This window comes from Microcebus murinus, chromosome 2, assembly GCF_040939455.1.
Source record: "Microcebus murinus isolate Inina chromosome 2, M.murinus_Inina_mat1.0, whole genome shotgun sequence".
Classification (NCBI taxonomy): domain Eukaryota; kingdom Metazoa; phylum Chordata; class Mammalia; order Primates; family Cheirogaleidae; genus Microcebus; species Microcebus murinus.
Window position 1 is genome coordinate 110073224 of NC_134105.1, and position 13542 is coordinate 110086765.

The 13542-nt window shown below is 43.7% G+C and overlaps 1 protein-coding gene across 3 annotated transcripts in view; it reads left to right on the top strand.

The window, feature by feature from the left end:
- The window catches only part of LOC105873570 (carboxyl-terminal PDZ ligand of neuronal nitric oxide synthase protein), a 293709-nt gene that overhangs the window by 213492 nt on the left and 66675 nt on the right, over window positions 1-13542 (top strand). For 2 of the 3 annotated variants that reach the window (XM_012768617.3, XM_012768620.3), the window contains one exon: window positions 2514-2587. In XM_012768617.3, the coding sequence (XP_012624071.2) occupies window positions 2514-2587 (74 nt within the window). The remainder of the gene's footprint in view (window positions 1-2513; window positions 2588-13542) is intronic. The other variant, XM_012768618.3, reaches the window with a different exon arrangement.

The following is a 13542-nucleotide window of genomic DNA, read 5'->3' on the forward strand; positions in this document are numbered from 1 at the left end:
GGTGCTAGGGCTTTCGTCCCTGCCAGCTGGTAATGAGTGTCTACACCACCCTCCTTGCCCGTTTCCCACGTGGTATCAGAGGAGACCACATGGAGAACCTAGACTGACACCACTGCTCGGGGACAGTGAGGTCCCTTACCGTACGTATTGTCAGTGGGGGCCACGTGGGAGCAGTAACAAGGCACTCCTGCTTGTCCAGGACAGGTGGTGTCATTGGAAGCTAGCGGGGAGCTGGAACTCCTACTCATACCTACCAGTCCCAAGGAGCCCCTTTTCCCCCTTGGGTGTCAGAGGCCAAGTGGAAAACCTGGACTTAACCCCCACCTGGCAGAAATACAGTGGCATCTTCCTCCTTTTCCTGTTTGAGCAGTGTCACAGGAAGAGAGTTATCACAGGAAGCTTAAATAACATCTAGGGCCTTGTAATACTCAAAATGTCCAGGTTTCAATAGAAAACCAGGAACAGGGAAAACCTCACCTTTAGTGAAAAAAAGACAATCAATAGGTGCTAACACCAAGATAACAGAGACGTTAGAGTTACCTAAGATTCTGAGCTGCCACAAAAACACTTCCATGAGCAACTACAAACACTCCTAAAACAAGTGAAAAAGTGGAAGGTCTGAGTGAAGAAATAAAGAAGAACCAAATAGAAAACAACAACTGAAAAATACAGTAGCTGAAATAAACTCAGTAGTTGGTCTCAACAGCGGAGAGTAGGCACTTCGTAAACACTGCTGCAGGAATGGAATGAAAAGTGCGGGCGGAGTATGCGGTCATGACTGTAGATGCGGTTGAATTTGATATTTATGTATGAAAGATTTACCCCAAGAGCAAACCATATTTTAAACACATTATTTTGCTGTTTGAAGAATTCTTATGGTGAACAGTTACATCGTGTGCTTAAAATAGGCATCCAAGTATGTGGACTTTAACACTGAAAAATTTCAGTGGGTAAACTGGAAACCAGCCCAATGTGTGCCAGCTAGGAGGCAGCTGACACGTGCTACCCCAGTCTTCGCTGGATTAGAAGTAGTGTCATGGCCGGAATGTGTCTCTCTACAGTGCCCACCAGGGATCCAGTTCAGAGCACCAGGTTTTCAGGGGGACACTGATAAGCAGAGTATGCACAAAGAAAGCCAACTATGGAAGCAGGAAGTCCGGAAAACTTGTCAAGTGAGGGATGTTTACAAAACCTGAGATTGTTTAGTATAAAGAAGGAGCTCTGGCCTTGCTGTGTTTACATGTTTGAAGAGGTTCTTATTGAGAAAAGGGATTTGTTTCCTTGTTCCATGTTGTTCCCAATGGGTCATTCATATATTCAAATTTCATACAATAGCCAGTAGAAATTATAGGAAGACATCTTTAAAAAAATAGCTAACTTTTTTGTTTTGGGATATTGAATGCTTATAATCCAGCCTAAAATCCACCTCTATGGGTCAGACTGGTGTTGAATCAAAATTCAGAGATTCAGTGAGGTGTGCGTGTGTCCATGCACTGGGTGTATGTAGTGTGTTTGGGTAAAGCTGCTGACAAAATGCTTCTTCCTGATGTCATGGCAAGAGCCTGGACATTTCTCCTAGTCCCTAGTGGAGGCCTGACAGTCTCCTACCCCTGATATGCTTTGAGAGTTGCTACCCTATGCATTATCTCTGAGGAATCCACATGCCAAGAGCACTCAGTTAATCCACTTCATACTTCCTTACCTCCCACCACCACCCAGTCTTTCTTTTATGGGTGCGTGTATTCTTCCCTGATTTTCCGGGACGGTGCTCTCTCTGTGACAAAGGCCAGTGAAGGTGGAGCAGGATTCTCTGTCCCTGCACCTGGGGGCAGATCTGAGGGCTGTGGCTGGCTGCTGGGTGCTACTCCCCTGAACCAGCCCTGCTCTTGAATCCACCGTCCTCCCACCCCTCATCCCCATTTTCATTCTCATCCCTGGTTTAGACCGTCTGTCTCCTTTGCATTTGTTCACAGTAAGTTAGATTAGCAGCCGGAATGAACAGCCTTTTGCAAGTAAATCTGCAAATGTACTAGTTAACTTACCTGGCTCTCTGGAGCTTTTCTACCCCTTTTAAGGGAGGGTGGGTGGGATCTGCATCTCATTTGCATTTTAATAGCATCATTCACATCTCTTGAAGGCTTCTCTTTGTCCTCTGCTCCCTTTTGTTCCTCCTGCCTCTTCCACTCCTCTGGATTGACTATAGTCTTTATTTTTTCTTGTGATTTCTTCCATAAATTTTTATTTGGAGGCTGCGTGGGGTCCCCTGAGGCCTCCTTGGCTCCTGCCTAACTTCCGTGCCCTGGAGAGACACTCTTCCTAAAGTGCTTGAAGGAAACTGATCAGACCAGACACTTGACATTTTCCACTTGTCCTTCTGGAGCTGTCAACTTCAAGCCTCTTAGAGGGGGAAAAAGGCATGTCAGAGCTGGGTTCCTGTGTTTGCTTAAGTGTTAGTAGCTCAATGTGTGCCCTGGTTCTGTAGCGGAAGACAAGCCTAACTTATTCATTTACAGCTTCTTTTATTGCAGAAAAAGGAGTGGACGTGGGATGAGAGCAAGATGCTGGTGATGCAGGACCCCATCTACAGGTAAGAGCCCAGTCCAGTGCTCAGGACGTCGCTGGGCCCCAGGCGCCCCACCTCCTCCTGGAGCCACCTGTCGGCTGGTGGGTCCAGACGCGTTTAAATAAACTACTGTTTTTCCTTCTGAGACATGTTTCTATTAGATGTAAGTACAAGAAGTAAATCTGCCTTATCTTTAAGACAGAGAAGAAAATTATTCTGGTCATGCTGGATTGCATTAATTAGCTATAAGAGTATTTCTGCTTGGTGTTTAATTCAAATGTCTTGGTTGGTAATTGGAGACCTTTTCAATTTGTGCTAGTTTTGTCCTAACTGAAATTCCATAATTGCATTTATATTGATTAGAATGAGTAAACTGGATTTTTCCATCACCCTCTGTTCACAATTTCCCACAGTTTTCTCTTCCAGCTTTCTGCCCTTTTAGAAGTTAAACATAGGTGAGGGCTTCATGACCATGTAAGAAGGCAGAAAGTCACAAATGTCATCTCTAGTGCTATGATCTGAATGTATTTGTCCCCCACCAAATTCATATGTTGAAATCCTAGCCCTCAGGGGATGGCATTAGGAGCTGGGACCTTTGGAGGAGATTAGGTCTTGAGAGTGGAGCCTTCATGCCTGGGATAAGTGCCCTTATAAAGAGAGACCCCAGAGCTAGCTAGGCCCATGGTGGTATCCTTCCATGTGTAAGGGTACAGCTAGAAGCTGCCATCTGTGAACCTTCAGCAGACACCAGATCTGCCGGTTCCTACTCTTGGACTTCCCAGCCTCCAGAACTGTGAGAAATAAATTTCTGTTGTTTATAAGCCACCCAGTTTGTGGTGCTTTATTGTGGCAGACTAAACTCACATGCACCCAGAAATTGCTTTCATAATGAGACTGCTATGATTCCCCTAGGAAGTAAATGGCTGCCAGCCCTGTGTATTTCCCTGGGCAGAAGAACATACCAGATGGCAGTAACATGAGGAAAGCCAGGGCTCTCCCAGGAACCATGGCAGGACTTGAATCATAGGTGTCATTCCTGTGTCCTGGGTCTCTGCAGACCAAGCCCCACCTCACCTCTACCTGCTTCCTGTTTTTCTTCACTAGGAGACTGGCCATTCCTTTAGGAATTTGGGGACTTAGAGTTAGGTTCTGATTTTGTTTCCCCTCACATTACTGCAGTGACTTTGTTGACAAAGTGGATAAGGGTTGGAACTCAGTGGTGGTGACGTTGGCAGTGTGAGTTAGCCCTGCCTTCTAGTCAGAGAGCAGATGTCTGTGAAATAGAATTTCCATTCATTCAAACAAACATGCAGGTGTGAAATACTCAAGCCAGGTGCCGTGCCAGGGAACTTAGTAGATTACTGAAGCGAGTGAGTCAGGGAGTGAGTCCTTGTGGTCAGGGAGTCCAGTCTAGCAGGGAAATGGAGTCCTGAACAAGTAGATCACCATGGTACAAGATAGTGTGTCCAACAAAATGAATTTCTTCCTCTGTGTTCCTGTTGTACTTTTTAATGTTTCTTGGAATAGTTGTTATAGTGCTACTGTTCCTTTTTTTTTTTTTTTTTTTTTTTAATATGTTTGTCTTTTGCCACTAGACTGAGAGGAAAAACTTGAGAGGAAAAACTATGTCCCCCCTCACTTTTGCATATATCTGGTGCCAAGCCTGTGTCTGGCCCATATGAGGCGCTTAATACATGTGCAATGGGTGGATGGATGAATGCTTTGAATTAATATCTGAACATTAGCATAAGTGTGACGGTGATTTCACCAGAGGGAGCAAATAATTACCTTTGACTTGAGTATGAGAAGAGGCTTTAAGAAATAGATTGCATCAAAGCCTGGCTTGAAGAATGTAAATGGACAGACCTCTGTCATTTACACGTTGGGAATAGCTTCTTGGTTTTTTCTTTTTCTTTTTTTTTTAATGTTGGTACTATATATATATATAAATGTGACCTCTTTGTGGATGCTGGTCATGAGTTTGAACCTTGCCCTTTTACTAGTTGGAAGAAAGGGCTCTCCCCAAAGTTTTTACATATCCCAAAGAAGCTGCTGATTTCGTTTATTTTTTAACAGCTTTATTGAGGCATAATTAGCATGTAAAAATTCACTATTCTTAAAGTGAATAATTTGATAAAATTTGACACATGTATACATTTATGAGTCTATCAGCTCAGTCAAGATGGTGAACATATCTGTCACCCTGAAAAATGTCCTTGTGCCTCTTTGTAATTCTTTCCTCCCACCTCTCCCTACTCCATTCCCCCAACCCCTGCATCCCCAAGCTACCACTGATCTCCTTTCTGTTATATAGACGAGTTTGCATTTACTACAATTTTATATAAATAGACTTGTATAGTATATCTTTTGGGAGGGGGGCATAACACAATTTACTTAGTGATTCATGAGTTGATGTATGTGTTGGTGGTTTCCAGTTTTTGGCTATTACAGTTAAAGCTTCTGTGAATGTTCATATACAAGTCTTTGTATGGACATACGCTTTCATGTTTCTCGGGTTAATACCCAGGAGTAGAATGGCTGGGTCATGTGGTAGGTACATGTTTCACTTTTTAAGAAATTGCCAAACTGCTTTCTCAATTGGGACACCACTAGTGGTGGGTGAGAGTTCCAGTTCCTCTACCTCTTTGCTAACATCTGGTATTGTCAGTTTTCTAAATTTTAGCCTTTCAAATAGGTGGTGTGCATTAGTATCTCATAGTGGTTTTAATTTGCATTTTCCTAATGTCTCATGGTATTGAATCTTTTCATCTTATATACCATTGATATCTTTTTTTTGAAACATCTGTTCAAATCTTTAGCTTATTTTGTTTTCTTACTGAATGTTGAGAGTTCCGTATAAATTCTGGCTATAAGTCTTTTATCACAGCAGTCCCTAACCATTTTGGTACCAGGGACCAGTTTCATGGAAGACAATTTTTTATGGACTGGGGGTGGGGTTGGGGGAGGCAGAGTTCAGGCAGCGATGTGAGGCCCTGTTTTCCTAATAGGCCAGGGACCATACTGGGCCATGGCCTGGGGGTTGGGAACTGCAGTTTTATCAGATACATGATTTATATATATTTTCCCCAAGTCTGGCTTGTCTTTTCTTTAAATGGTGTGTTTTGAAAAGCAAAAGTTTTAAGTTTTGATGAAGTTCAATTTATCATTTTTGAATTTTATGGATAATGCTTTTGGTGTCATATCTAAGAATCTTTGCCTAACTCAAGGTCACAAAGATTTTCTGTGTTTTCTTTTAAAGCATCAAGTTACAGTTTTAGGTTTTATGTTTAGGTGTATGATCCAATTTGACTCAAATTTTTATATAGTGTGAGGAATGGATCAAAGTTCTCCTTTTCCTTCTCTTCTGCCTCCTCCTCCTTCTCTTCCCCTTCTTTCCCCTCTTCCCCTTCCCCCCTCCCCACTCTCCTCCTCCCTCTTCCTCTCCCTCTCCACAATGGATATCCAGTTTTTCTAGTACTATTTGTTGAAAATAGTACTAGATAGTACTTGTTGAAATAGTATTTTTTGAAAATAAGGGAGAGTCTGTCTGTTCTGGACAGAGGGACTGACGTATGCAAAGGCCCAGGGGCATGAAGCAGCCCAGCTGGCAGGTGCGTTATAGGCTGACCAGTTTGGGTGGGGAGGAGTCTGGTGGAAGAAGTAGGAGGTCAAAGGGTGTGGGCCCTTGAATGCAAAGCAAAAAGGTTTTTATTTGGGGGCAGTGGGGAGCCATGGAATGTTTTAAACTGGGGAGAAGCAAAGTCAGATTTGGTTTGAGGATGAGCATGGCCATGGCTCTGTCTCTCTGGGTCCGGTGTCAGGAGTCCTGGGCTGGGAGATGACTAACATTCACAAGTGCTATGATTATGACGCTTGCTGTGCAGACGAGGTTACGGAGGCCTGCACAGGTGAGAACACCTGCCCAGGCAGGAAGCAGGGGAGGCTGGCTACCTCTGCAGGCTGGTGTCATGCCCTTGCTGCATGTTGGGCATTGTGGTGCAGCTCCAGTCCTGGGACAAGGGTCTGGGTGACGCATCTGGAGAAGCAAAGGCTGTGGGACGGGGAGCCTGTAGCCCTTGCCAGGTCAGAATGGCTGACCCACAAGGAGTCATCTCAGATGCTCACTTGCTGCAGCTCCAGAACGCAGGACACAAACCGGGACACAGACTTCAGCCCAGCTGTGGAGGTGTCCATTGGCAGACTCTCTACCTAGTGACACAGTGATACGTATGTTCATTACAGAAAACTCAGCAAATAAACAGAAGTCTCACCAAATAAACAGAAGTCCCAAGGGAAAAAAAAAAAACCAACAAAAAACTGAAGTGCCTTTGCACCTTTGTTAAACATCAGCTACCCTTATCTGTGTGGTCTATTTCCGGACTGTTTATTCTGTTACCTTCATCTAATTGTCTGTCTTGACATTAGTACCACACTGTCTTAATTACTGTAGCTTCTTTTTCAGAGATTTTTTTCAAGTGTGGTATTAGTATGGTATGTCTTTTTCTGTCCGTTCACTTTTAAAAAGAAATATTTTTTTGGGCGGTGGGGAGCACCAAAGAAACTTTGCGTGTTATGTGATAAGGAATTTGTTGTAGGACTTAGACCTGTACAATTGCAGTAAGAGCTGGAAGGGGTCAGAGAAAAGTCATTAACTGACCCTTGACGTAGGTTATGAGTCAGAATGTGCAGGAAGCCAGGCACGTCCACATGCTAGAATGTGCTAGATCAGAACTGCAAAGGAAATAGGTGCCCAAGTCTGTGCAAGGCTGTTGGCTCTTCATGGCTGCCCTTTTGAGTTTGCAGGGAAGCTTCTGATGGCAGGCCCATGTTTACTGGTATTCAGCAAGGCTGACAGTCATGATGGAGAGCTGGACACAGAGCACACAAAAGTGAGGACAAATTTAAAAAAAAAAATCCAAAGAAGTTCCTAGCACCTTGACATCCATTCCTTCCCACCTCTAACCAGTGATGACCTCCAGAGCATAGTAGCTGCTGCTTCACTTCTGCCTCCCAAATCTTACACAAATTTCTCTTGTGGGCAATCCTAAACAGGAACTTTATAAGGAAGGAAATACTGAGATACATAGTTCTAGCTTACTTGAATTGACCCAGTACAAAACCACCATATTATGTTCTAGTAGTGGCCTAACTATCCCTCCTAGTTTCCTGTTAAGTACACCTTTGATAATATTTTCATCCGAGTCACTGATAATCCGACTTTTGAACATGGTTAGGCTTGGAAAATACTTTGTCTTTGTTCTCTTTTACTCATTTTGGATTTCATTTTCTTCATTAGCATTCTTTATTCTACTCTTTCTGGTTTAAAAGGAAAAAAACAAGTTAAATAGTATTGGAATAATTGTACCATTATGGAAGTCACATGCTTTTGAATTTCGATTTCACCGCCTTGGTGTCTCCTGCCCTAGTCGTAGTGGTGGACATTGATAAAATTAATGTGGTTGACTAACTTAGTCCTAAGGATATTTATGTTCCTTAATACTAATGATTAGACTGACAAAAATCCATTTTTAAACTAGAGGAAGTAAATTAATCTTACCTGAAGTCTTCAGGAGCCAAATTGGAAGTAATTTTCCAATTGTGAGTTCAAATGATCAAACCAGGTAGAGTGTCTATAGGGGTGGCAGCCAGTCCCCAGAAATAGCATCAATTAACATCTAAACAGTTAGTGAGATGATTAGGATTTAGGGGAAGTATGTTCCAACTTTGGCCTTCCACATTGATCTCTGTTTTGATTTTGAGTAAGTCAGAGAAGGGAAGAGCTAGTGTGTATTGTTCACTATGCCAGGGACTGGGGGAAAGAGTGGTCTATCTGGGTCTGATCAGGAGAAGCTTACTATACAGAATTTTTAAGCTATAATAAAAGAATGCCTAGCAGATGTAAAGAGGAAAGTACCTAAGGAAGGACAAACTTGGAGAGGGGACCCCCGTCCCCAAGATGCCCTAGACGTTATTGTAGAAAGTGTTGTGATTATAACCACTGGATGGCAGAGAAATTCACTTGGCTGCCTAGGCTGGAGCCAGTCCCAGTCTCTGGGAAAAGAGGAAGCAATCCTCTGTGGGCCAGGTGCAGGTGATTCGGAGTTGGTAGGTCGGCACACAGCTGGAGTTGGGGTGTTGCTGTAAGTGACAGTGTCTGCATCAGCAGAGCTATGAGAAACAAACCTAGAGCAAGGGGACAGGCTAGCAGAGAGAGTCGGGGCATCGCTGCAGATAGGAGGCCTGGAACACTCAATGTTTGCTTTGGGAGGGCTGCAGGAAGGTTATCACCAGACTGGGCTGCGGCTGTGAGGTCACTGAGGGACTGTGTGCTCTGGGCACTAAGGCCACCATAAGCTCTCATACCCCTATTACCGACTGTGCAGCAGCTGGACCAAGAAAAGCCCTTTTTTCCTGCATTCTACAGAGAAATCTTAGCAGCATGCTTACTGTACAGGAGACATGCTTAAAGGAATTCTGTCCATCAACCCAGAACATGCACCAAAAGGCAAATTTGAAGCTGAGCAGCAATAAATCGGTACAAGTGGATTCTAGATCGTAGTCTTCCTCTTTAAGAATGTAGTCAGATGGAACTTGACCTATGCTACCTTACTTAATCCTAGCAACAGCCCTGAGTGGTGGAATCTATATTCTCATTCTCAAGATGAAGACATTGAGCATCAGCAATGTTAGGTGGCCTCTCCATGGTCACACAGCTAGTACGTGTTTGGGGAACTGACACTCACACTTTTGCCCTTTCTATTTTGCCCTCTGCTCAGTGCTATCTCCCTTTAAAGGCAACCCACTCATTCATATGCCTGTATATTTCATTTTTATTATATAACTATATCCAAATGTAGGACAAACTACATTTTCAGGTAAATGGGGATTTGTTAGACCTATTTTATGATATTTGGGGATTTCTTGGGAAGTCAGGGTACCTATGTAGTATGTTTTCCTTAGTTAACAGTTGAGTTAAAAAAGTAAATGATTAACTTACTCAAATGATTGAGTTAACTAAGTTAGATGATCCAGCCAGGCAAACAAAATTCAGGAAAGATGAGTATCCTCAGATTCAGGAAGCATAGCAAATTACAAGCAGGATGAATAAGAAGAAATCAGTCTTAAACTCTAGACTTATAATCATGAAACTACAGAATGTCGAAGATAAAGATTTTAAAATCTGGAGGGGAAAAAATACATTGCCTATGAAGAAACATGAGTTTTTGACAGCAAAAGTGGAAGACAGTGAATTATCTTTGAGAATGTGGTGAGTTAAGTGCCTATCAAGTGCTGAAACTTAGAAAGTACTCCTTAAGTACCTTTTCTTTTTGGAAGTAAAGTGGAAGAAATCCTAGGCATCATTTGGAAAGACTTGGAAATAAAGGAGAATGAGTAGTTCAGAGTAAAGGAATAAGAAAGACCCTGGGGTGGAGTAGGGGTGACTTCTGTAGGAGCAGTTTAAGTGGAGAGGTGGGGACAGTCTTTTAGTCACTTGGTAATAAAAGAAAGAGAACCATGCTGTGATGAATTATAACTTAAGTGAGATCATACAAATGTATATTTTGAAAAGAAGAAATAATATTACCCTTATAAAGGGAGGAGGAAAGGATCCTATAGGGATAAAGATTGAAAGTTTTTAAAGTATATATAGTTTTTAAGCATCATTGTTTTACCAAAATGTAATTATACACAATCCTGTCCTGCGATATTTAGGTAGAGTCACATAATTATGAGAGAAGGTAGATGCTATAATGATTAGTCATTCTGTTTTGTGGAGCCAAAAAAGCACTCTCAGGATTTAAGGACTCTTAAAAATCACTCTCTAAAATCCATTCTATCCCTCCAAAATCAGATACCTTCCAGGCAGAGATGACTGTACTATGTAATTCCCCTTCCTCCAAACCTGCACATGCTGCAAGCCCCCAGCTGAGCTCTGTGTGCATTCCCTTCTCTCCACTGCCTTGGACGCTGGAAGGGGCTCAAGGCACAAAATGTTGTAAAAAAGAAAATCTGGGAAGAAGGTGTAGACCTGGAGCCAGAGCCAGTTCTTTGCTTATGATACACACGTGTCTCAAGTGCTCTCTGTGTGATTTGTAAGTGACAGGGTGATGTCTGCACCTTCCCTTACTGTTTCTGTAAGGATGAAGGTCTCCTCCTTCTCCAGCCTCCCATTGTCAGAGGGTTTCGAGGGGCCTCTGCTAAACTGGGGACACTGGCAACCAGGGACCTGGAGGCAGCCCCACCTATAGCTCTGTCCCTGACTTCTCATGTCACTTCTGGGCTGGCCTATCTGGCAGATGTGAGTGTCCCTCACATGAGTAATGTGAGTGTCCCTCACTCTAGTCATGAGTAATGTTTCACATAGAGTCAATGTTTTTATTTCCTCCAGCTTGAAAACCTTTCATTGACAGTGCCTTTTCATACATATGCATGAGTAAGAATCACCCAATTTTACACTCAGAGGACCTTGTGAACTGAGAACTTGGGAAGGAAACATCATTCATGCTGTCTGGCTTCCATTAGTCCCCAGGGCTGCGCTGCGGTCCCTTGTCAGCCTGGTAGAAATTCCCCTCGTAACGCCCTTCTCACCCTCTTCTGCCTGTCAGCTCTGCCTGCGCACCCGAGCTTCTGTAGGGTGAGCCCCCTCCTCGGTGACATTCCTCAGCTGTCCTCCCCTCCCTCAGAACACCTTTGTGTCGTTGCCAACCGTCCTTTTGTCCCCTCCCGCCCTCTCTCTGTTCTGGACCCATCTTTGCTTGTTTCTTCAGCATCTTGAGCTTTGAACTGCGCTCCTTTTCTGCCGTCCTGGACTCGCTCTCTCTGTCAGAACACATGCAGCGCTCTCTTATCCTGAAATAAGCTCCCTTCAAGCCCGCAACGCCATGCGAGAGCGTGTCTTCTGCTAACCCTCCCTACCTGCCAGGCAGAGACGACTCCACTCTGTAACTCCCCTTCCTCCAAACCTGCACATGCTGCGAGCCCCCAGCTCAGCTCTGTGTGCATTCCCTTCTCTCCACTGCCTTGGACTCTGGAAGGGGCTCAAGGTACAAATAATATTGTAAAAAAAAAAAAAAATCTGGGAAGAAGGTGCATACCTGGAACCAGAGCCAGTTCTTTGCTTATGATGCACATGTGTCCCACAGCCCCGCGCATGTCGTCGTCACGGCCCACCGTCCTATGGTGGGTACATCATGCTCTGGCTTTGGTTTCCACCTCTCCGCAGAAACAGCCCCCTCCATGTGTGTTGTGCGTGCTCTCCACATCTCCACACGCCAGCGGGTCCCGTCCTTCTGCGTCACTCTGAAGTACCATCTGCCACTTCTTCTTGTGTGTCTTTGTCCCCCCTCTCTTTTGTTTGTTTAGAACCCCGCATAGTTACATGCGTTCTTTATCTTCCTTAAGGGCAAAGTAAAGTTCTGCTTTACAACCTTTATTCCTCTTTCTAGGGTGGACAAAGTCCCTTGTGCCTAGTGAGTCTCAGAAAACTCTCGGAATGGACACTGAGTCCCCAGCAAGGGATCGGTGACTTATAAATCATATGAGGCCTTGTCGTTCTAAGTCACATGCACATATTGCACACATGTCCCAAACTGCTCTTTCCCCCTCTCCTCGTTCCTTCTCTTTCATCCCTTCTTTTCAAAAGTCCCTGCATGCCACTATGTAGAAAGCACAGGAAATGCAAAGACAAGTAGAGCATAGCCCACGTCCTCATGGTTCTCACCGTGACTTCTACTTTCTATGATGATCTTCAGATAAATGTTCAGGGGAATATGATTGAGGTGTGAGTATTTAAATTACCAAACAATACAGGCTTATTACTAAAAGTAAGGGAAAGTAACACTATTCTTCCTTCAACACTGATTCCTTCTAGTACTGCTCCATACGCAAGTATATAGGCACTCAGATACTTTTTTCAAAGTCCAATATGATCATGTCTACTTCTGTAAATAGCCTGTTTTTCTTTCAGTATGATATCAAGAATTTCCTCCCACATCTGTACTCGAAGCCTTCCCATGATGAGTTTGACTTTGAGAGTTCCAAAGCGAAAGTGGTATTTTAGGAAAAACCAGTCTAGTTTGGAATGCAGTGCGCCCCAAGTGGGTTTTGTCAGCAAAGTGGACTAAGGGGAGATTGCCTGGTAATCTGAGCATAATGGGAAGAGTATCTGGGTCTGGCCAAAATGGGTGACAGCAATAGAAAGCGTAGAGAGATGTCAGTCCGTGAGCTCTTTTAAGCATGGACCATTTAGACCAGTAAAAGAGGGAAGGAGAGGAGGCCCCAGTGACCTCAGCTTAAAGCTCCAGTACTTTTTCCACCTTTTCTGAGGACTTTCTGCCTCTGGTGGCATCTGTCCCACTTGATTTTAAATTTGATCATGGAAATTTTTAATTCAGGCATGAAAGAAATTTGTGGAAATTTGTGTCATGATAACTCTAAGCACGAGCTCCATGAAGACAAGGACCATACCTGTTTTACCCACTGTTGTATCCCCAGTCCTGGAAGGATCCTTAGTATATAGTAGGTGCTCAAATAAACCTTCATGGTGAAGCTAGGGCAGCCTTGATCTGCTTGCCTCCTGCACTAAAATATTCATTTAAAAAAGTTGTTATAAGCCCACTTATGCTCTTGGTGGCCTTTTCTACCCTTTTTGGTGGCCTGAAGCACAGCCCAAGCGAGGCATGAAGGTTCACTAGAGAGTGAGTAGACATGTACAGCAGAAAGCTGAAAACAGGTGGCAGAGCAATCAAAATTAAACCTCTGGATCCATCTCTCTGGGTCTGGCCTTAGAGGGCATCTTTTATACTAATAATGATGAAAAATCAAATTAGGCCAACTTTAGAAAACTTCACATAATTAAATACTGTCTACCAGGGAGAGAAATACCCTGTGGAGGAAGTAACAGGGGAACAAGGAAACCAGGCTGGTCCCCGTTCTGCTAAGAAATGACTGGCTGGCTTCAAATTTCATTACTCTGTGCT